Below are 20,933 nucleotides of genomic sequence, written 5' to 3'. Positions count from 1 at the left end.
CTAATAAACCACTGCCGCTCTGCAGAAACTATGTCCTAGAATAGCAATAGGTTGCATGTCGGTTCAAAGCCAATATGAAAAGCCGCTTTTCTCTGAATCAGCTCATTCACATTGATCACATGAACTGTCAGAGAGTGTGTTGTGTAGACATCACCGGTTTCCAGATAGCGTCCCTCTGGACTTGACGGTGGTTTTTCAAATGCTGCAGCAGTTTTTAAGGTTTCCAAAGGATCTATTTAATGTCCAGGAGTTCAGTTTGGTCCATATCATAGACCTTTTATAGTCTATAATAACTCTGCTGAATAAACCTAGCAAAACACTAAATACAGTTGACGAGTTCATAGCATTTTAAGACCTATTAAGTCAAATTCTACACCTTCTGATACATTTTCTGTGGTTCCTGTTTAGTGAAGTCAAAATATTGACTTTGAAACGGCAAAGTTGAAACACAGTGACCAAAAATGGGACAGAACATCTGGATCACATGTGGGGAACTGCTTCTTTAGTCCCACAGAGACTTTTGGTTTGAATGATAGTGGATGAAGATGGATTTCCATGATGACCCTTTGACCTTGCAGGTACTACCACCACCTGTTCTCCCACTACCTGCCCCAGTCACTCCGCATCCTGGTGGACCGGACCTCCAACTGTGAGGACATCCTGATGAACTTCCTCGTGTCTTCTGTGACTCACCTGCCACCCATCAAGGTGGCTCAGCGGAAGCAGTACAAGGAGCTGCCCGGCCCGCAGGTAAGCTCCACCCCCTTGCGTTAGCAGCCTGTGTTGATCTGAAGGCTCAGTGACTCGGTCTGGTCTGACTCAACAGGGTACGAAGAGCGCCCCCTGGGCAAGCTCGGAGCACTTCAACCAGAGGCAGGAGTGCGTCAACACCTTCGCCAGCTGGTTTGGCTACATGCCTCTGGTCCACTCTCAGCTCCGTCTGGACCCGGTGCTCTTCAAAGACCAGGTCTCCGTCTTCCGCAAGAAGTACAAAGACCTGGAGCGAATCTAATGAAAGTAGACTTCAAAGACAGACAATGGCAGGGTCCACAGAGGACTGACTTGGAGTTTTTCTAATTGAAAAACTTCTAGAATATCTTGAGAGTCTGAACAGGCAATCGAGCAAAATGAAGGAGTTTCCGTGAGCGGAGAGCAAGGATTCCATCCGACGAACTGGAGCTGAGCAGAGACTGGAAACGCCCCATTCCAACTGCTATGCTGGCAGTGAAAACGAATAAAATGGTTTCAACTGCACGCCGCCTGCGAAGTTTCATGGGTTTCGTTTCGGGTTTGACAAACTTGACCAAAACAGAAACAAACCCGGTTTAATTTCGAGGTAAAATGCCTAAATGCAGCAGGAAGTAATCAAGACATATTTAGAGAGATGCCAAAGTCGCAAACTCCAAAACTGTCACAAAAACTTTAGCTAACGTACAACCTTTCATACTAACAGTCGGAGTTAGCCGAGTTCAATTTTATGTTTGCTGACTTAGGGGGGAAAAAGCTATGAAGTGACCGTCCAGTCCCACTTTTAATTCCCCCTTTGGCTGCAGATGGAGGCAACGACTCGCTTGAACGATACGGTCTCTGCAAAACAGACTTTTTTGGTTTTTTTTCACATTTGCTGACGTGATTATTACACGTTATTACATGTTAATGAAGATAATAAGGACAAAAAATGAATTGTCTTATTGTCAAATGGCCTCCCATCACCTAGAAATGACACTAACTTTAGTAAGCCTTCATAAACTACACAGCGCCCCCAGTGGCTGACTAAAATATAGGCCACAGTGCATTAAAACAAAACTATAAAACCTATTTACAAAAATGTGGTTTTATGTTTACGATTTTTCTCTTGGTGTCATGTCAGCATTGAGAATTGTCAACATAAAAGCAGATATTTTCAGTCAAAATGTGATTTCACTTCCAGATATTTTCCGCTCATCACTCCCCAGGAGTGACGTTTCACTTTACCAGAGCAGCAGATGATTGAGTTCTCTGAAGAAATGCGTTTTTATTACAAATACAGCCTTTTAATGTTTTTTTAAATGGACAAAGAAAAGTTTGTTTCAAAGGAAACAGTTTCAGCTTAGTGTGCACGGCGACAGAAATGAGACAAGAAAATGGCCAAACAGAAACCACATCAACTTTAGGACGTTCATCAATAAAAACGCAGAGTTCCGCGCAGAAAACCTGAGATCCAGAGCTGCCGAGACTCTCTCAGTGCTGTAGAGACGTTTGTAAACAGGAATATTTGAGCCGCCTCGGCTTTACCTGCAAGGACCCACCTGTGTTCGGCGTCATGGCAACACAAAAAAAAACAACTAAAATGACCCCGACTGCACCGTGTCCATGTCAACACTTACAGTCCAGGTTTTTCTTTTCTTTTGCGAAAACGTTTTTTCGTCAAACGATCGGTAACAGCAGTCAGTGAGGAGTGCAGAAGAGGCGGGACTTCCCGTCTCGGTCCTCTGACAAAGGGAGCATCGCTTCACCTTCTCTGTTGGTCGCGCGCCGTCACTTCCTGAGCGTCAGCATGGCGTTGACGTCCCACAGCAGGTTCCTCATCTGGTCCATCAGGACTTTCATCTCCTGGTTCTTCTGACGCACCTTCTGCAAGGCATCATGGGAGCCCATCAGAGTCCGCCGAGCGTGTGAGGTTTGTCGCTAATCCTTTCTATTGACAGTGGTTACCGTTCACGTTTTCGGAAGTCTATCTCCATGACAACAGCGCTTTTTGTCTTTCGTTTTTAATTTCTCAAATTGTGACCTTTTGTAGGACAACCTAGTGTCAATAAAGCTTTGCACAGCAACACACCCACCTCCAAGACTTCCTGTCTCTCCTGGCTGACAGTGGGACTGCAGGGCTCCACCCGAACAGAAACCAGGTCCTCCCCCACGTACGGCACGAGCTGCAGAAACGCCGCAGTCAGGGTCATCACAGAGCTCCTCCCCTCACCACACTGGAACAAGCCTCACGCCTCACCTCTGCAGGCTCCTCCTGCAGGTCAGAGGTCATCTCCACGCAGCGCTCGTACAGCAGCCGGAGCTTCCTGAAGAGCAAAGCCAGCTGGCGGAGATGCTCCTGCAGTTTCCCGAAGCGATCCTGGTACATGGCGTGGCTCTGAGTCACGCCGTTCGGCAGCTGAATCAAAGATTTTAAAATATATATATATTTAAAAACAACTAAAGCAAAGTAACAGTCATGTCTTATGCATCACACCCAGAAAAAAATTATTTTTGTTTTTTAAAGGAACAAACAACTTCAAAAAAGTTTACATTCGTTCTCTTTAATTGTTTCTGACTTTGTTTAGATGCTCAGACCTTTGCATCTTCACTTTGTTTAGTAAATGATAACCAATCAGTCGCAATGAAAAAACTTGGATCAGACCTCCATTTTTGGAACATGGTTTAGTTAGGTTCACTAAAGGATTTATATATATAAAAATGCAGAAAAACACTTTTTTCCTTTATTATCAAAAAGAAAGATCTAGCTTTTTTTTTCTTTTTCTTTAATGTCCCTTTAGGGGCTCCGTACTAATAAGCCAGTAACAATAAAGAAAACCCTTTCAGTTGGCTTTGTTCAACCTAATTTCTTATGTTTATCCAACTCGATATTTTTTTACAACTCAAATTTACATATTTACCTAAATAAATGTCATATTACTCCAATTCAATTAAATGTTTTTCTATATTAATTTATTTTACTTCTTGAACTCTCATTTGCCTACATTTAAGGCTGCAGATTTTCTCATTTTGACTGTAACTTCAGTTTTTAGACCATTCTGATGCATTAGTGGTGCTAAATAAACTCATCCTCTCTCTCCCTCCCTCCCTCTCACTCATGGTACAGAAAGAATTAAACATAACAGGGTAAATTAACTTGGAAAAAACACAGTAAAACAGCTAAACAACTAAACATATTTAGACAAAAACTTAAGTCAACTGAAAGTAATTAAACTATGTCGCTCTTTTACGGTTCTTTACTAGGAGGCGGGTTACCTACCTGTGTGGCCCGCGTGATCTGAAAGATCTCCATTGTGCGCGTGACGATGTCCTGCACGGTCTCCTGTCCGATCCTGCACAGGAACACCGGGGAGATCTCTCTGAGAGCTCCCTGCTGAGGGGGCTGCTGGCCCGGAGCCGCCGAGGCGCCGGGGAGCATCCCCGCCATGCCCGGCTTCTGAGGCAGAGAGGCCGCCATGATGACATGAGCCGGCGGAGCAACAAAGGAATGAGGTAGCCGCCGGAAGACTCCTCGGTTAGTTGACTGTTACAAATTATATCTAAAAATAAAAAACAAGAAGATACCGCTGTGGTAAACGTAGCTTCTTCTCGCTTAACAGAAAATTTGCGTCTTCTAAATCCAGAATTGAAAATCCTGTTTCGTCTCCTAAATAGCTAGTTTAGCTTCTTGCTTCCTGCTGACTTTAACAGACAAAGTCTTCCGACTGGTTCGATTCAAACGTCTTGTTCGGGCTCGATTTTGGTGTTACGGAATATCTTATTTCAAAAACAAAGCACATCAAAACAAGCAGAGCTACTACAGGGTTTCTGCCTGTTTTACTGGCGCGCTCTGTGACGTCACTTCCGCAATGAGTCTGTCGTTTCCGAAACTAGGGGGCGACAAACTGCAGGACAAAACAAATTCACAAATTCTGTAAATATAACCAATGTACGTCATTACAAATCTAATGTCACAATAATGTATTACTTTTTTAGATAAATTATTAGTACAAGGCATTTCCAATAATTTATGGTTAATATTTTCCCCATTATACACTTATAAACTTGTGAATTACAGCAAATTTACAACTAAATGTTTGATCATTTGAAGCGGTAATACAATGAGACATTCGAGGATGAAGAAATGCCCCAAATAATATTTGTTTTTGTGCTTATGGGAAGTCACTTCAAGTTGTTTTTTTTTTACATATTGACCTAAATTACGGAGTTAACCTAAATTTACGTCCTCATCAAGTTGCCATTTTTTCTTTTTACGTTTTTCCAAGGTACACAGGCCTTCACTTTTCTGTTTGCTCTCTTTTCCTATTTCTAAAATAGATACTATTATGCCATACTTGTTATACTAACTGAAATACTTTGTGATATATTTATATCTTTAAAAATCCTGTTCTATTTCTACAGATATTATGAAAAATAAACCTACGCAGTACAGGGCTCGTAAAGCATTATAATGTTGACAGAATAATATTGTAGCCTGAAATAATGAATTACTTTTGCAGAACAATATGTAATCTGGAATTTAAAGAAAATTGCACATTACTGAGCATAATTAGGTTAAAAACATTCAAAGTAAAACACCAAAGGCAACAACTAAACACCACAGATAGTTTTTTATGTTAGCTCTAAATTAGCTTGAAAACAGGAGAGGGACATTAAATGAGAAAACAAAATACAATGTAAAGTGAGCTAAATCATGCAGCATTTGGCTACATTAGCCAAAGAAAAACTTAAACAAAAACCATGACTAACCAGTGTTATTGAAATCTATATGTTTTTGAGGTTCAGTTTTTTTTCTCAAACTACAAACTTCTGCAGAAAAGTTGCTTTATCTTAAACAAGAACCAAGGAAAGTGAAATGCGAGGATCATATTTTACTATATGTAAAGAAACAATCATGGAGGCGACTTAAGGTGGATGTTGCGGCACAGTTGGCTTCTGGGATGTATTAGAAACTACCAGAAAAATATGATCGCAGTAGTTGTAATAAAACACCATCACAAACCTATTTATTTATTTCAGTTTATGTTGAGGAACACTACAAATGGCCCCATAAAGCTACCCAAAGGTAAGGGTAAACATCAGCACCACATGACCCAAGTGACATCATTCCACAATTGTTCTCATTTCGTGGTCAAACTGTTTTGAAATTGCTTGAATGAAGAAGTCGTATCCAAAGGATTGAGGTCTGAGAGTGAACATAAAGGTTTGTTTTGTGTCTCAGAGGCACCTGACTCAGTATGACGTTGTGTTATCTACACTTTGAAATCATGGACACCAGGAAAGATGGTGGAACAAAGTGACCGATAAGTTCAAACAAAGAGCTGGCTGTAATCCCGGACAGGAAGTTGAGCAGCAGGAACTATCCTGCTTCTTCCTTAGAGGCGGCCAAAGCTGATGTTCAGGTGACTGTCACAGCTGAACTGCTCAGGTATGGCTGATCAGACTCTTCCACTCAATAAAGGTTTCCTAGTATTATGTTAAACACAAGCCAAGAGTCAAACCTTTTCATTTCACTGATTTACAGTATGTGGATATGATGGACAAAAAAACAAGGTTCTGAAAAGGTTTAGAAGGGACCAGAACCAAAGAACAATGAGCAAAAAAAATAACATTTTAAACTAGTTTTAGCTGACCCAGCTGCATTGGACAGGACCATTCCTGCCGCCAACATACCAGCATGAGATTCACGCCACTTTTATATGAACTGTGAAAAGTGCAAAAGCACATCTTTCCTGTTATCAAAGTCACGTCACAGGTCACCTCGGGTTTCAGGTTCATGATTTTATCACATCAATAGTTCTGCGCTAGCTTCCTCCTCACCATCCCTTTTGACCGAATGTAAATATGAACAAGGAAACGGATTACAGAGCAGGACGTTTCAGACTAACAAAAGCTTTGAAATTAAGTTCAGAATCCCAAGACTCAGAAAAGCTGCTTTTAGATTTTTGACAGCGTCCATTATCTTTTTTTTCTTCTACCTGTTCTATCCAACAGCTGAGCAAACAGATGAGAGCTGAAAGTCTCTTGTGTTGGACATATTTCACTTTTACAATAGGGTTTATAGATGGCACTACACAACCCCTATTGTATTTTCAAACATGTCATTTAGCTTCAAATTGAATCACAGCTCAAAATAAGAAAGCACCACAACCAATAACGTCCCAGTCGGAGCTCAGAATAGCTACGAGTTTATTTTGTTTTAGCGTGTAAGTTCCATTATTTCTTCTGGGGTTCCTCAGGGGTTTGCACGTGGACCTCTCCTGTTTTATTTGAATCAGCTAAGATTCAAATCAGCTCAATTTGTATCTTCAGTTTTTGTGAAGTTTGATATGTCACTGCAGCCTCTCCCGTTATAGCACGTGAGCTAATATTTTCATATGATTAGATTTTTAGCTTCTCTGTCACGGAAGACCATTTTTTAGTCCTTTAAAATTATTTGTAAGGGCATTAAGTCATTTGCTAACGGTAATAGTTTGATTCTGGACCATCACAAATGTGTAAGAAAAAAGAAAAAACTCAACATAGCACCTGTTATCGTTGATGTCGACTCATACCTATCAAAATTAACACTGTTGTCTCCATTGCTTTCTGATGGTTTTAAGGTGTGAGATAAAGCTAAGCTTTTTTAACTGAATTTAAAACAGAAAATGATGTAAGGATGCAAAACAGAAAGAAAGAAAAGATCGTCCTGACAAATATCAAATCACAGTATCACTACCAGCAGCGATGGTAGACAGAAGATTTGTTTAGGTGCGCACTGCGTTTGAATAAAAAATATATTTTGAATGAGGTCACTCCTAATGATGTGCTGCTACAACAAAACTTAAAAGGCTGCCCAACCAACCCCAAGCTCTGGAGATACCGCCCTAACTGAATGACCAGAGCTGGAGCCGTAGAAAGAAAGTAAAATATTAGCCAGCTATTCTGAATCCAGCTGGGGGAAGTGATCGTCATCTCAGTCAGAACGTGCTGCTTCTTAACTCTGGATTGCAGTTTACTGAGCTATAAGTGTCCATCATTTAACATTTCCTGACAACATGGATTTAAAAAGGCAACAAAGCTTGGTGAAGTGATAATAAATGTGCCAAAAATTGACCAAGTATTGGTAAAAAGTGCACAAATCGAGTCAGGAATTTCCCTGTTGTGTGGTCTGCTTCACTGTTGAGCACAGCTAGCTGCCTGGAAGCGTCAGAAAGTTCCAACAGTTGCTTGTCTGGAGGTCTGTATTGTCCAAGTTCCAACATTTTATTTTGATTTCTGTAAATTACTTTTGCTTTCTGAAATGTTTTTTTCTTTTTTATGGAAACCGGAAAAAGTCTATCATTTCAACTAAAAATTATGTGACATGAAGCAATAGTGCTTATCTTCATCCAATCACTGATGTTCCATCGTACCTACCTTTTCCAGTTTCATCGAGTGTTTTTTTCCCAACATTTTATTTTGTTTTCTGGAAATTATTTTTGTTTTCCGAAATGTTTTGCTGTTTTAGTTTTTTGTGCTTTGGTTCCTGGAAGGAGTGATTTGTTAATGTAATTTGCAATTGAGGGGCACCGTACTTTAACCCCTTAGGAATCTAGCAAAAGCAAAATTGTTTATCCAGACCAAAACTCTGGGCTTTGATGTCATTATTTTTGGCCTACTCGATAAAATCTGATCACGGTTAGACTGGCCACCAGCATGGTACAAATCCCACAGTGCACCACCACCATGTCAGAATTTTGATTTTAAGTGTTTTTGGCTCATTGAAAAATGTTGTTAGTTAAAATTGAATCCAACAAAAGCTTTGTAAAGAGATTTAAAAAATAAATGCAACTGATTTTCTTTACCTTATTTTTTAATATTGCTTTTAGGTACAAACTGTCTTAAATGTGTTGTTAATTCCAGCATCTCAAAGTGGCACACTCAGGTGTGTGTTGTTTGCATTGTTTTTGTCATAGTATAAGAAAAAGGCCACAGCGGATCAGCCCATTAACAAGAAGAGGAACGGATACTTGGGAAATAAAGAACAGATTTTATGTGTTTCCACCTTGAATGTGTAAGCTGTAAAACTTGGTTTGATGAACTTTGTGTGGAGGCGTCACAGAGTTCTTCTCTGTTATCAGCATCAGGGCTGAACACACAGGTATATAAGAGGTAACCCTGACAACCATCCAGCAGAACCAGAGGCCATGGAGAGAGCGAGAAACTTTGTTCTGTGCGTCTGTCTGGGTGTCTTTTTACTGGACGGCTATCAGGTAAGACACAATTTAAAAAATTAAAAAATAAATCTCAAGTTCAGACTTCCATGACCTTCAAGCAGGACTTTTGCTGCATGTAAAGCCATCCGAGCAGCTGACCTTGTTTTTCTACTGTAAGTGTGGTTGCAGTCAAATCAGAGCAGGCGATTTACATGGAACTCAGTCAAAACCAAACACCAGCGCGGGCAAAGAGAGGCTGCTTCTTAAAATACTCCTGGTGTGTTTTGTTGGAACTGACAGACGTGTTCCGAGCTTTAAAAAAACCACAGGACTGCTGTCTGCTAACAGAAATAGAATATTTTTCATAGTTCTTTGTGAAACTCCTCCTAATCCCTCGCTCCTTATGTTTTGCTGTTTTTTGTTCTCCTAACTGGCTTCAATCTGTAGTTTTACTCAGCAAACAATAATTTTGAGTGGTTTCTATGGCAACAGCAGAAAAAAGTAAAAAGATGTACATTTTGGCGATTTTTACACCAGACTCAGCCATTGTTAGCACTTTACCTGTATTTTTGGCACAATAGGGCGCACCGAATCATAAGACCATCGTCAATGAATGGTCAATTTTGGAACTACACAAGGTTCACTGTAGAGATAACAGTCAGAGGTAAGCCAGTCAGTCAGTCTTTATCAAATCTGTTTACATTAATTCCAGAACGTGTTTGTAGAAAGCCACATGTTCGTCAGAAGACATTCCTGTAACTCAACCAACCTTGTTTGCAACAGGTAAAAAACAGACTGACATTTTGACTCAGTATCTCTCCAAATCGCATTTGGCATCAGTAACTTAAACATAACCCGAATTAATCCGGACAGTTGTTTTTATTTTTTTAAATAGTTGCTTTGAAGTGTACCTTATAGTTTGGAAAATAAATTAGTAGCATTTTTTTTTTGTTAAATTCAGATTATTGTTTTAACTGTAGCTTGGGTTTAAATTTGCTCTGCAGCATGTTCCATACAGAAAAAGAAGAGTTCATAAATTTTTGTTCCCGAGTTTCTAATTACAGGTCTCAGTGTGCTTCAGCTCCAGTGTGGGTCCCTGTCATGGTTGTGTAACACACAAATTTAGCTCCCAGCAATCTGAAAGTAATGCAGATTTGCAGACCGCAGCCGCATGCAAAGTCTCGCTAATGCGTTCATGGTTCACGGGGAGCTGCTCAAACAGCAGGTGCCTGGCTTTTGCATGTGTGCAAAAAAGATGCTTCACACACACACGTATGTACATGCACACAACAGGATCCAGGATCAAATGAAACCAGTGTTTGCAGGAGGAAACTCATTCAGTGATCTGATGTGATGTAAAAAAATCACAGATCTGCAGTAGATCTGGTTATAGAAATGTCATTCATGAAGAATACTCATTATTATTATTTTTACATTTTACATATTATTATTACATTCATTATGCACCCCAACAGACCAAAAGAAGCAGAGTGCACTCCTCAACTTCAAGAAAATAATCCAGCAGGTGTGAGATGATCACTGAACCATTTGTGTAATTAACTTAATACTGGCGGATTCTAAAGTGGCGGAAAGCCGCCTTGTGCCATTATGCAACACTTTACGCTAGTAATATTTTACAAAGCCATAATGGAAAAGCTGCTTTTGTTCGCGCTAGAATCAACTGATTCATTGTGATTGTGTCAACAGTCGAACATTTACGGTGTATCAAAGAGCGTGCATTCAAGTATCGCCAGCGACAGCTCCGGTGTTAAAGGGTTAGTCGGATGAGAATTCCACATTAGGGCAAAACAGGAAACAAAACATTTAAAATAAAAGTTCACCAAGAATTTCAGATAATGTTGCGCTTCCCTCTTGAAGTGGACTTTCACGCCTTCAGTGACCAGCTTCAGCCGTCAGCGTTCACAGTTACATTTATCATCACACAACCAGGGATGGCAGTTTAGCTCAGGCGGTAGAGCAGGTCGTCCAACAACCGAAGGGTTGGCAGATCCATCCCCGCTCTCCCCAGCCAGCTGTCGCCCCCCGAGTGCGGCCAGCCCGCAGCCCACCGCTCCCCCCAGGGGATGGGTCAAAATGCAGAGAAGAATTTCCCCACTGTGGGATAAATAAGGTATCAATAATTAATTATTATTATTAGTTTCAGGTGAAATTTGTCTTTGTGCTGCGATACACAAACAAAGCAATTTGTTGCAACCCAAAGAGAGAACATTTCTGGGTGCTTCCTTCCTGTGTTTTCTTTGCACACCCTCTAAATTTTAGAGCCAAAAAGAAGTGATTACTGCTCTTTCTTGGAGATTTTCAAACACAGCCGAGTCTATAGGAAGGTTCTTGTTCTGGTTTGTGAAGGTGGACCCGTTTCATCTTCAACTTCTCTTGTTTTCAGGCAACAACTCCAACCATATGCAGCTCCTGTTCAAACATTTCAGGCACAACAGAGTCTGCAAACGACACCCATCCCTCAGAGCCCGCTGGGCCCGCAGAGACCACGCCACTGATCAACCACAGCGCCGGCCCAACTACCTCCGGCTTCCACAGCAGCAAAGGTCCGCCTTCAGCCTCCCCCGTCTTCCCCTCAAGCTATCCTCAGACAAACACGGTGACCTCAGCGGCGACTGGGACCTCCACGGCTGGGCAGGAGCCAGGCAGGGACACCTCAACCCCCCCGGCAGCCTCCACGCCATCGGGCAGCTCGTCCTGCACGCCTGGAGGCTGCAGCCCAATACTGCTGTGTGCCGCCTGTGTCCTGCTGCTCTCCTAAATCCTTGGCATCTCGTGGTTTTTTTATGTGAAGCAGAAATAAATCAAAATTTCAGTTCATTTTATTGCAAAAAAAAAAAAAAAAACAGCTTTCTGACAAGATGAATGATTAAAAACAGCAACAAGTCGCCTCCATGCCCCCAAATCTTCTCTGCAGCTCGCAGCACCGGGGCATTGCCAGCGGCAAGAAATAACAAATATTCTTCAGATTACTGCAACTCTTCGCCTGTTTACGAAATTAACATAACTCCGACAAAATCTGAGGGGAGGACAGCAGCTATTCCCCGAGATTTGACGCTTTACAGTAGTGATCAGTTGATTCTGACGGGGAGAAAAGCGGTTTTTGCGCCGTTATGCAACACTTATCGTCAGAGCCTCCTTTCTCAACGCCAGAATAAGCAGATTGAAGATGATCGCATGAACAGTCGAAGAGTTTGAATAAGTTAAAGAGCGTGTGTTACATTTTGGTGTGGCCGGTAACATAGCCAAGTGTTAAAGGTTAACCCTAACCAAAATAACACACGCTATTCACAGTTATCACAATGAACCAATTCCAACTGATTTTGCAATAGGCGATTTTGGCGGAAAGCTGCTTTTCTCTGCATTTGAATCCGTTGGTTTTTGTTGATTGTGTAAATACTTCACTACTTTATTACATATCAATGCAAAGCTGTTTTTCTCAGTTTCAAAATCTGATGGAATTACGTTAATTGCACAAACAGTTGAAGAGTTACAGTGGAACTGAAAAAGAACACCAACGCTGGAGTTGAAGCTCCGGTGTTTGAGGGTTTAAGTGAACCTTCAGAACCTCGCAGACCTATTTACCATGAAATCCTTTTTTTTTTTGCTTTTAACAATCTTTAACTTCTCTCTGAAAAAAGCTTCAGACAGATTTAAGCTCCTTTTTCATTTAATTATTAGTAAGAAAATCAAAAATATGTAAAATTAAAAAAGTTATAAGTTTTTATTTTTAAGGAACATGTTAAGGTGCAAGTCCTTCCCAGACAGGAATGTGTAATTTAACTAATACACACATGAGCTGCACAGGGAGCCAAGATTTGGGGGCCATAGTAAAACTTGATGAAACTTGGAAATAAATGGTTCTGCTGATGCGTAAATTAAAAAAATAAAACTTTAACCCAAACATTTGTCACTACATAAGTCCTAAATGATACGATTCAATATTTTCAGTTCAATATTAATTCAATATTAAGTCCAGATGCCATGAAATCACTTCAAGATGTATTTGAACTATTGTTTTAATTGCTTTACTATCTATTTTTTTTATAAAATGGGAGCTTATATTCACACTTTTCATACGTTTTTTAATTCTAATATACACTATAGTTGCTGAGATGTAATCATAATACCATGGGCCCACCTTGATGGCTCATTATTGATAAATAAAATGGTGACAAAATTAAGTCTGTTCTCCTTTTTTGACGACTATTGAACTGAAGCTGCAGGAGCTTTGGCAAAGCGAGCTCGGCCGCTCCCTGCTTTGCATCGTGGGTTTGGCGTTACAAAGTACTTTGCTCAAGGAAAACAACATTCAAATGTTTGCTGCTTGAGAACTGGGTTTCCATCTCTGCTGCACGGCTGGGGTTTCCCCCGCCAACAGGAGGCGGTGACAGCAACTAGTCTCCAAAAATATTTGAAAATAATTGAAATAACACCAAAAATTAGAGACAAGCTCCACATTTTCATCCTAACTTTTATCATAATTCAGAATCTTCCAACTTTAAAAAGTCACCTTCTGTAGCTCTTCATTTGTTTCATGCAGAAATAAGTAATCTTAGGGCTTCAACATGAAGCAGATTCACAAAAGAGGGATTCAAGGGCAAAGGAGCTCCACCTGGGGTGGAGACTTGGGCCAGGCCTGCTCAAGGCTATATATATATAAAAGGCTCTGCTACCTGCTAAACATTTTCTACAGACGAGTGTGAGGAGACGGGGCTGGATCTCACCTGAAGCTGATCCAACCACCATCCAGCATGAAGCCCATCGCCTTGGAGCTGCAGCTGCTGCTTACTCTGCTGGGATGTAGGATGTGCTGGATGCAGGTAAAAGCAACTCTTCGTGCACTTAGGGGGAGAAAAAATGAACACATGGAAGCTACCTGCAGAGATTTTCACACCTGATGTTGAAAACTTCAAGAGAAAATGCTAAATTAAACCAAAAAAAAAAATCACAAATTATTTGACAATTGAGGCGATAAATTTGTTTTTCACACGTTTGCCAAACTTAACTCAGACATTTAAAAATCAGTCAAATGCTTTCAGGGAAGTCACTGTGAACTAGTTCTTAAAAAAATACTGTTTGGTTCTTTGTGTACCAAAAATGTAGCAGTAAGTTCGGCCTTTAAGGGTAAAAGGACAAAAGTTAATTGAGGTTATTTGCATTTTCATTGGATTATCCTAAAGTTACACTTGTAGAGTTAAGATCTGCAGCTCAACACCAATCAGAAAATCTTCTGTCCAGACCTACAAATGAGCAACAGTTAGGTTTGTTTTAATGAGACTAATTCATTTAATTTCAAATGATGTAAAGTTACTTTTTAAATGCACTATTTTCTGCAATCTAGGGCACACTGGACTATAAGGCGCTCTGTCAATACATGGTATATTTTGTATTCTATGTCATTTATAAGATGCATTAAGCGAGACAAAAAGAGTGAGAGATAAGTCCATCCGTCAGTCAGACTTGTTTTTGACACACTACACATTTGAATCATTTGGCACGTTAGCATCTTTACAATTACTGAAACTACTAACCTTGTTAGTAACTCGTCCAAAAAACAGCTTGACGTTTTCCCAGAGCGCCGTTTACTTCTTATGTCGCCTCAACATCAGTAAACGCAACCAGAATTAATTCATATAATAATAATAATAATAATTGATACTTTATTTATCCTACAATGGGAAATTCCGCATTTAACCCATCCCCTGGAGGAGCAGTGAGCTGCAGCTAGAACGCACTCCACATTTTAAGGCACAATATTGTTTTTTGAAAAACATTAGAGCTCTTAAGTGCACCTCATAGTGCAGAAAATATCGGATACTTAATTTCAAAAGTTATTTTTCTGTTTCAGCCCTTCTCTTCTCCGTATTTTAGCTTCTGTCTTGAAAATCAAATGACAGATTATGTAGATTATGGCTCAGTATCACCTCGTAAAGACACCTGTAATTCTTCACTTTCAAGCTTTTCTAAACTTTTGATGCACATTTTGTTGTTAGTCTGCAGGTTTAACATCTTTTTCAACATCCACTAAAACTGCGAGGCGTTCAGGTGCCAGGCTCTTTTAATGTTGAACCAAATATCCATTTCAGCTCTGGAGACATTTTCTTTACATTTAAAGTCAAGCTTGACGTAAAATTGACGTGGATGATCTGAGCTATTCCTATAGTTGTGCCTCCATGTGTTATTTTTAAATTCCATTGGCATATGGTAAAGAAAATATATATAAATGTAACTTCAAGAATAAAATAAATTCCTTAAATCCAGTTCATGACTGGAGTAAAAAGTAACTATTGTACTTTTGCAGTAACATTTTATCTAAATTCAAGCAATTTATGTACCTGTTTTCAACAGCCAAGCAAAAGAATAATAATTAAAAGGAAGTTGGAGAATTGAATCTCTGTTTAAGCAAATTGGATTGCTTTTGTCCGAATGTTTTCTCCGCTTTTCCTCAACCTATTTTTTGCTTGAGTCTTCTTTTGGTAGGTACAACCATGTTTTCCAAAACAAATCATGACATTATTCGCCATTTGTTTTACCAAGGATCGTCTTTCAGCCTCTTTTTGTTTCCCATTGTGATGGACAGAATAGCTGTGTTTACATGGACAAAAGTAAACAGAAAGAATGCCTGATTGGAAGAAAAATGCATCATGTAAACACGCCGTTCGGAATAGTCTGCCCCGATCAGACTTGTTCGGATCAAAATTTCTTTCCGATCAAGATAGGTAGGTTATGCCAATTGTTGATCCGATTGTTGTGCATGTAAAGAGTTTGGTGGGATCGTGGGTCACTACTGCTCTGGTTTTACGTCATGCAAAGACGGTGTATTGTTCCAGAGAAGGCTTTGGAGCTCAAACAGGACTGACCGGCTGCTCCGCGGACGCCCGGTGCGACACGCAGACGCCTCTGGGGGGCGGCTGTGGAGCAGCGGTAGGGCGGTCGACCCATGATCGTAAGATTGCAGGTTCGATTCCCGCTTTGCACGCCCATGAGTGGAAGTGTCCTTGGGCAAGACACTGAACCCCACCTTGCCTCTGGTGGTAGGCGGGCGCCTGTGTTTGGCAGCGGAGCTGCCACCAGTGTGTGAATGTGTGACTGTGTGTGTGACTGGGTGAATGGGTCTGTGACTGTAAAGCGCTTTGTCCTTGTAGGAAGAAAGGCGCTATATAAGTATACGCCATTTACCATTTACTCTGAACACCGCCCTCGCCCCACAAGCTTCTCACCTCTCCCTTCCCATCTTCTCCGACACCCCTCGCAAGGGGGGCGCAGGGGAGGAGCGCTTTGTGCCCCTCCGATGTCCGAACCCTGCCCAGCTCCCGGTGGACTGAGCGAACCGTGTCTCTGAGCAGAGCAGCCGGACTTATCGCTTTGTTTTTGCAGGGAAGGAAAGATGCTTTGTTACGTGTGCACTATGTGTGGGAGACTTCGCACTGCGATCCGTCCCGCAGCTCTAGGGGAACGAACTACCGAACTCAGGAGAACCGGGTCTCCGACCGCTCAGACCGCCAGCTCACAGCGGCTTTGGGTTGGTGTGTGAGCTTTTCAAAGCGGAAATGTCGCTCAGTCCTTAGCAACCGTTTAAACAATCACATGGATTTGTGTTTCCAGTCGTGACCCAACAATATAAAGGCTGATGTAATTCCCACATGTCAAGCCAAGATGCAGATTGTGGCATTTCCCGCATGGATTTTATGATCATCCAAGGCTAAATGTTGTTAGCACTTGTTAGCCCACTACTCCTAACCCTGGCCTCCGGTTTTGTTCTGCCACAAAAAAAAGCACTGACCACACGGATTAAAAATAAAATAATGAGCGAGCAGGCGCTTCTTCATAACTATAACATTAACAAAAGCAAGTTTAGAATATCATCCTGTATATTACAGAGCTGCCACACACATGCCACACACATATATGTGGCAGCTCAGCTTGTTTACAGCGGGAATCATTTCCTCTTCTGGTATTTTAGAGTACTGCGCATGCCCAAATGATTTATTCCGACCAAAAGTGTGGCCCATGTAAACGTTTGTTATAATCGGAAAACGTTTTTTTGTACCCGTGTACACGGTTGAATTTTAATGCGATCTCTGATCCGATCAAAACATTTTGCACATGTAACCGCGGCTATTGACAGATGAGATGTATCACAAGAACAGGCAGACGGCTGGATCCAAATGTAGCAGGTTTATTAACTCAGCTAAAAGTCCACAAAGCTAAATCAGGATCATGAAGTCAGGATTTGATAATGGGCATGAGATGATCAGGTTGGTCAAACTCCAGGCAAGGGTTGGGGCAGGCGGCAAGCAAACAGGAGACAGAAGATCAGGTCAAAATACACCGCTCAGTAAGGAAGGCAGACAAACAATACTTCGCACTGAGCTCAGCTCAGTTCAGTGCTTAAGTTTGCTGTGGTTGATTGAGTGAATGAGAGTCATGTGTGCAGCGTCCAGGAAGTGTGGTTAGTGATCACCAGTTCCCACTGGTGACTAGAGGGGGAGACAGAGTTCTGACTTCTGACAAGGTGATCAAGATGTTTGCAGATGATACTGCGATCAGTAGTGAGAGCAGGTGGAGGAACATTTAGAGAGGTGGATTTGGAAAAGAAAGGAACAAATGTTGCAAGAGGAATGGTAAGATCACAGGGAGCAGAGATAAAGAAGGTGGAGCACTTTGAGTACTTAAGGTCAGCCAGAACAATGGAGAGTATGGAAAAGAGGTGAAGAGGTGTGCGAAAAGCAGTGTTCAAAACTGTGGAGCAGCCATGTTGTTGATTTAGAGGCTTGGAGACAGACTGGAGGCAGAACTGGTGGTAGCAGTGCTGAAAATGAATACATCAAAGGAATATCTCATGTTAAGTCTTAGTCACAAGCAGCAGTATGTGGGGTTGACCTGTATGAGTGCTGTGCGTTTTTGGGTTGTCCTGGTCTGTTGAATGTCGTAAACAGGAGAAGCTATCTCTTAAGGGGAGTGCAGATGTGTTGCAGTTCCCTCAAGGCTGATACTACCACCTCAACAAACGTCACATACAATGGAACATATGATTATCGTGCATGAAATAAGTGTATTGTGAAGTATTGGTTAGGAAACTATAAGTCGCACGCACTTATGAAGTACAGGTGATCTTGTCATGATCTGTGATCCAGGTCACAGAGTTCTAAACTGTGCTCAAGCATAAAACAGAGCAATCACACTAAGGTTCAGGTTGTAGATGCAAGTGCGGCCATACTCAAGGAGAAATTCCATGGAAACAACTTCAACTGTTATGTATTGGTAAAACAAGACACAAAGTTAATGGTTTCTGGTTTTCTGGTTCTGGTCTTCTTTCCTATTGAACAGGTGGCGAACAGCAGTACGACTGCTTACAACAATACAACTGCCTGCACCACCAATAACACATCCACAGACCAAAACACCACCAGTGCTGTCAGCTGTAATTGGAGTACCAACAGCACCAACAATTACACCAGCAATATGACAAACACCAGTGGAGGTGGAGGTACCAGCAGTGGTGGAAGCGCTGGAAGTGGAGGTGGTACAAGTGGTGGAGGTACCGGCAGCGGTGGTACCAGCAGCGGCAGCGGTAGTACCAGCGGTGGCGGTGGTACCAGCGGCAGTGGTAGTACCAGCAGTGGCGGTGGCGGTACCAGTAATGGAGGTCCCAACAGCGGAGGTACCAGCAGCCACAGAAGTACCAGCAATGAAATCCTGTCCAAAAGTCTTTTTCTCAGCTGTATTCTTCTTAAGGTCATTTAAAGGTCAAGCAAAGCAAAACCACTGACCGCCAAGCTAATTGGTACGCAATCATGTACTACTGTTATTTGATTTTCACCATTTTTATGTAAAGCTAAATATTTTCTATACATAAAGTGCTAACTCTGAATGTCTGTAACACACTTTTCACTTGTAAACTGGAACTTAATTAACAACATCAACTGTTAATCAGAATTATGACCAAAAAGCAGCAACATTTCTGATATTAACAAATGAATGTTTGTAAAACTCTCTTAATGGAAAATTCAAAATGTCAACAGATTGTCAATTTCTAAACAAAAGGAGTGGCATTATTTGTTCGTTACCAAGTTCGAATTTAAAGATATCCAGAATTAGAATTGCTTGAAAATGTTTGATTATATTTTCAATGTGGTTAGGTTGAAGGATTACTTTACCTTAGAGATAAGCTGTTTTAAAAACAGGTTGTACTAAAAAATGTTGAAACATAGGTAGTTTGTAGTCGAATGCATGTTGATGTGGGATCAGTGATTTTCCAAATGACCTCTACCGGTACATTCTTTTTCTGTTAACTGTTTCTGTGTGAAAACATGCAGTGGTTCTGTTAGTATTGTGAATATTTATAAGATGCATACTTATTAATAAATAAAGTATGTTCAGTCAAGTTTGTTATGTCGAAATAATGAGAAGAGGAAGAGCTGCTTTGGGATACAAATGTGATGGAGTAGTCAAATAACGCTAGAAATGTCCCTGGTGACACCTAAATAATACACACCATAACCTACAATAACTCTTTGTTCTTTTTTGTTTTTGTTTTTTTAACTTGTCCTGTCCAACAGCTAGGCAAACAGATGAGAGCTGAAGGCCTCTTGTGTTGGACATATTTTACTTTAACAATAGGGGTTATGAATCTTCTGACAAACCAGAGGTATGTCTGAATAAACCCCTTTTGTAATCGAGGCCAAACTTTATTTATTTTAATCTTATTTGAAAATATTTTGTGTTGGGCCGGAGTGTGCAACACAAGGAGGGTGATTATAGAAGGGGGGGGGGGGGGGGGGGGGGTAAAACCATGAAGCAGCATAAAGCAACAAGTTTCTGGATGGTTATACTCATTACTGTGAGGTACAGATGTAATAATAATAATAAGTCTATAAGTGCAGGGCCTGTCCACACACACACTCAAAAGTTATAAACATACCTGTTGGCTCCAAAAATGTCCACATGTGAACATGTAAACAATACAAATATTGTTCACACACGCATACTTATGCCTTCAAACCAACTAGTGTGAAATATTTCATTCAATCACGCAAAAGTGCAAAGGTGAGCTAACACCTGTTCTTAAGTGAGTGTTGATCTTCTTCTAAAATGGATGATGGAATGTGAAAAGAAGGAGGGAGAGTGCCCAGCCATCTCCACACCAAGACCCCCGCCGCAGCAGCAGCGGCACCTAACCCTCCCCAACACCTGCATAGCAGCAGATAGAGAACAACCGCCCCCCGGGGATCACATCCGCCATCCAGGCCAGGGCCAGCAAGACCGCCACGGGGGCCCCCAGAGAGCAGGGAGGAATGGGGGGGACAGAGAGTGCAGCTCCGGCCCAACCAGGAGAGCAGGGCCCAACGCAGGGCCCAGAAGAACGCCCACAGCCTCAGACAAGCACCTCATCACTGCCCAGGAGTTCTGGGCATCCCCCACCCCAACACCAGGTACGAGCCAGGACCCCCCAAGGGAGACCCGCCTGCACTCCAGGCAGCCACCCACCCGGCCCACGGTTGGTCCAGGAAGGAGCAAGGCAGGGGCCAACTGTCCCCGCCCAGGAGGAGGACACCCAGGGGAAGAGGGGTCCACAGGGGGTCCACAGCTCTCCCACAGTTGGAAATTTGGCGAGGCCCAGCCCTCAGGGGCAAGGACCAGAACCCACACCACAGGGACACCCCCTGGCTCAGATGCGATGTGATCCCCGGCTCTTGGCCTTGCCAGAAAGCTCAGAGAATCCTCTCCCTGCGTGGAGAAGGGAAGTCAGCACCCAGGGAACACAGCCGCAGTTGCCAACGGCTCAGTACCCCCTACCAGGGATGGGGAAGGGGACAGATGGTCCCACCTTCCTTGCAAAATGCATGTGTGTGAGGGTGTGTGTGTGTTTGAATTGGAGTGTATATTTTGAGGGGTAAAGGGGACCCGCTACAACTCTTTGATTTCCTGTAACGCTTCAACCATCACGCATTGAACGAAATTACTTTAGTGTTGCATATTGGTGCT

The 20,933-nt window shown here is 41.8% G+C and overlaps 4 protein-coding genes across 4 annotated transcripts in view; 3 read left to right on the top strand and 1 right to left on the bottom strand.

Annotated features, from left to right (window-relative positions):
• Window positions 1-1,254, top strand: part of LOC101169374 (exostosin-1c) — a 48,473-nt gene extending 47,219 nt beyond the window's left edge. Inside the window, exons 11-12 of the mRNA XM_011481145.3 lie at window positions 579-750; window positions 827-1,254. Coding sequence (XP_011479447.1) covers window positions 579-750; window positions 827-1,012 — 358 coding nt within the window. The 3' untranslated portion in view covers window positions 1,013-1,254. The remainder of the gene's footprint in view (window positions 1-578; window positions 751-826) is intronic.
• Window positions 1,255-1,989: 735 nt separating this feature from the next.
• Window positions 1,990-4,615, bottom strand: LOC101168721 (mediator of RNA polymerase II transcription subunit 30). The gene is made up of 4 exons (XM_004074153.3): window positions 4,007-4,615; window positions 2,987-3,145; window positions 2,823-2,912; window positions 1,990-2,613 (listed from the first exon to the last, which is right to left on the bottom strand). The coding sequence occupies exons 1-4, from the start codon at window positions 4,202-4,204 to the stop codon at window positions 2,518-2,520; spliced, it is 543 nt and encodes a 180-aa protein (XP_004074201.1). The 5' UTR covers window positions 4,205-4,615; the 3' UTR covers window positions 1,990-2,517.
• Window positions 4,616-8,799: 4,184 nt separating this feature from the next.
• Window positions 8,800-13,122, top strand: LOC110015945 (mediator of RNA polymerase II transcription subunit 13-like). The gene is made up of 2 exons (XM_020707267.2): window positions 8,800-8,981; window positions 11,329-13,122. The coding sequence occupies exons 1-2, from the start codon at window positions 8,916-8,918 to the stop codon at window positions 11,701-11,703; spliced, it is 441 nt and encodes a 146-aa protein (XP_020562926.1). The 5' UTR covers window positions 8,800-8,915; the 3' UTR covers window positions 11,704-13,122.
• A 497-nt stretch (window positions 13,123-13,619) lies between these two features.
• On the top strand, window positions 13,620-19,332 carry LOC105355127 (spore wall protein 1-like). The gene is made up of 2 exons (XM_011481144.2): window positions 13,620-13,765; window positions 18,276-19,332. Exons 1-2 carry the CDS (start codon window positions 13,697-13,699, stop codon window positions 18,690-18,692), a joined length of 486 nt encoding a protein of 161 aa, XP_011479446.1. The 5' UTR covers window positions 13,620-13,696; the 3' UTR covers window positions 18,693-19,332.
• The last annotated feature ends 1,601 nt before the right edge of the window (window positions 19,333-20,933 follow it).

Source organism: Oryzias latipes, chromosome 11, assembly GCF_002234675.1.
Source record: "Oryzias latipes chromosome 11, ASM223467v1".
In the NCBI taxonomy this organism is placed as follows: Eukaryota; Metazoa; Chordata; class Actinopteri; order Beloniformes; family Adrianichthyidae; genus Oryzias; species Oryzias latipes.
This window is presented reverse-complemented; position numbering and strand designations above follow the sequence as displayed.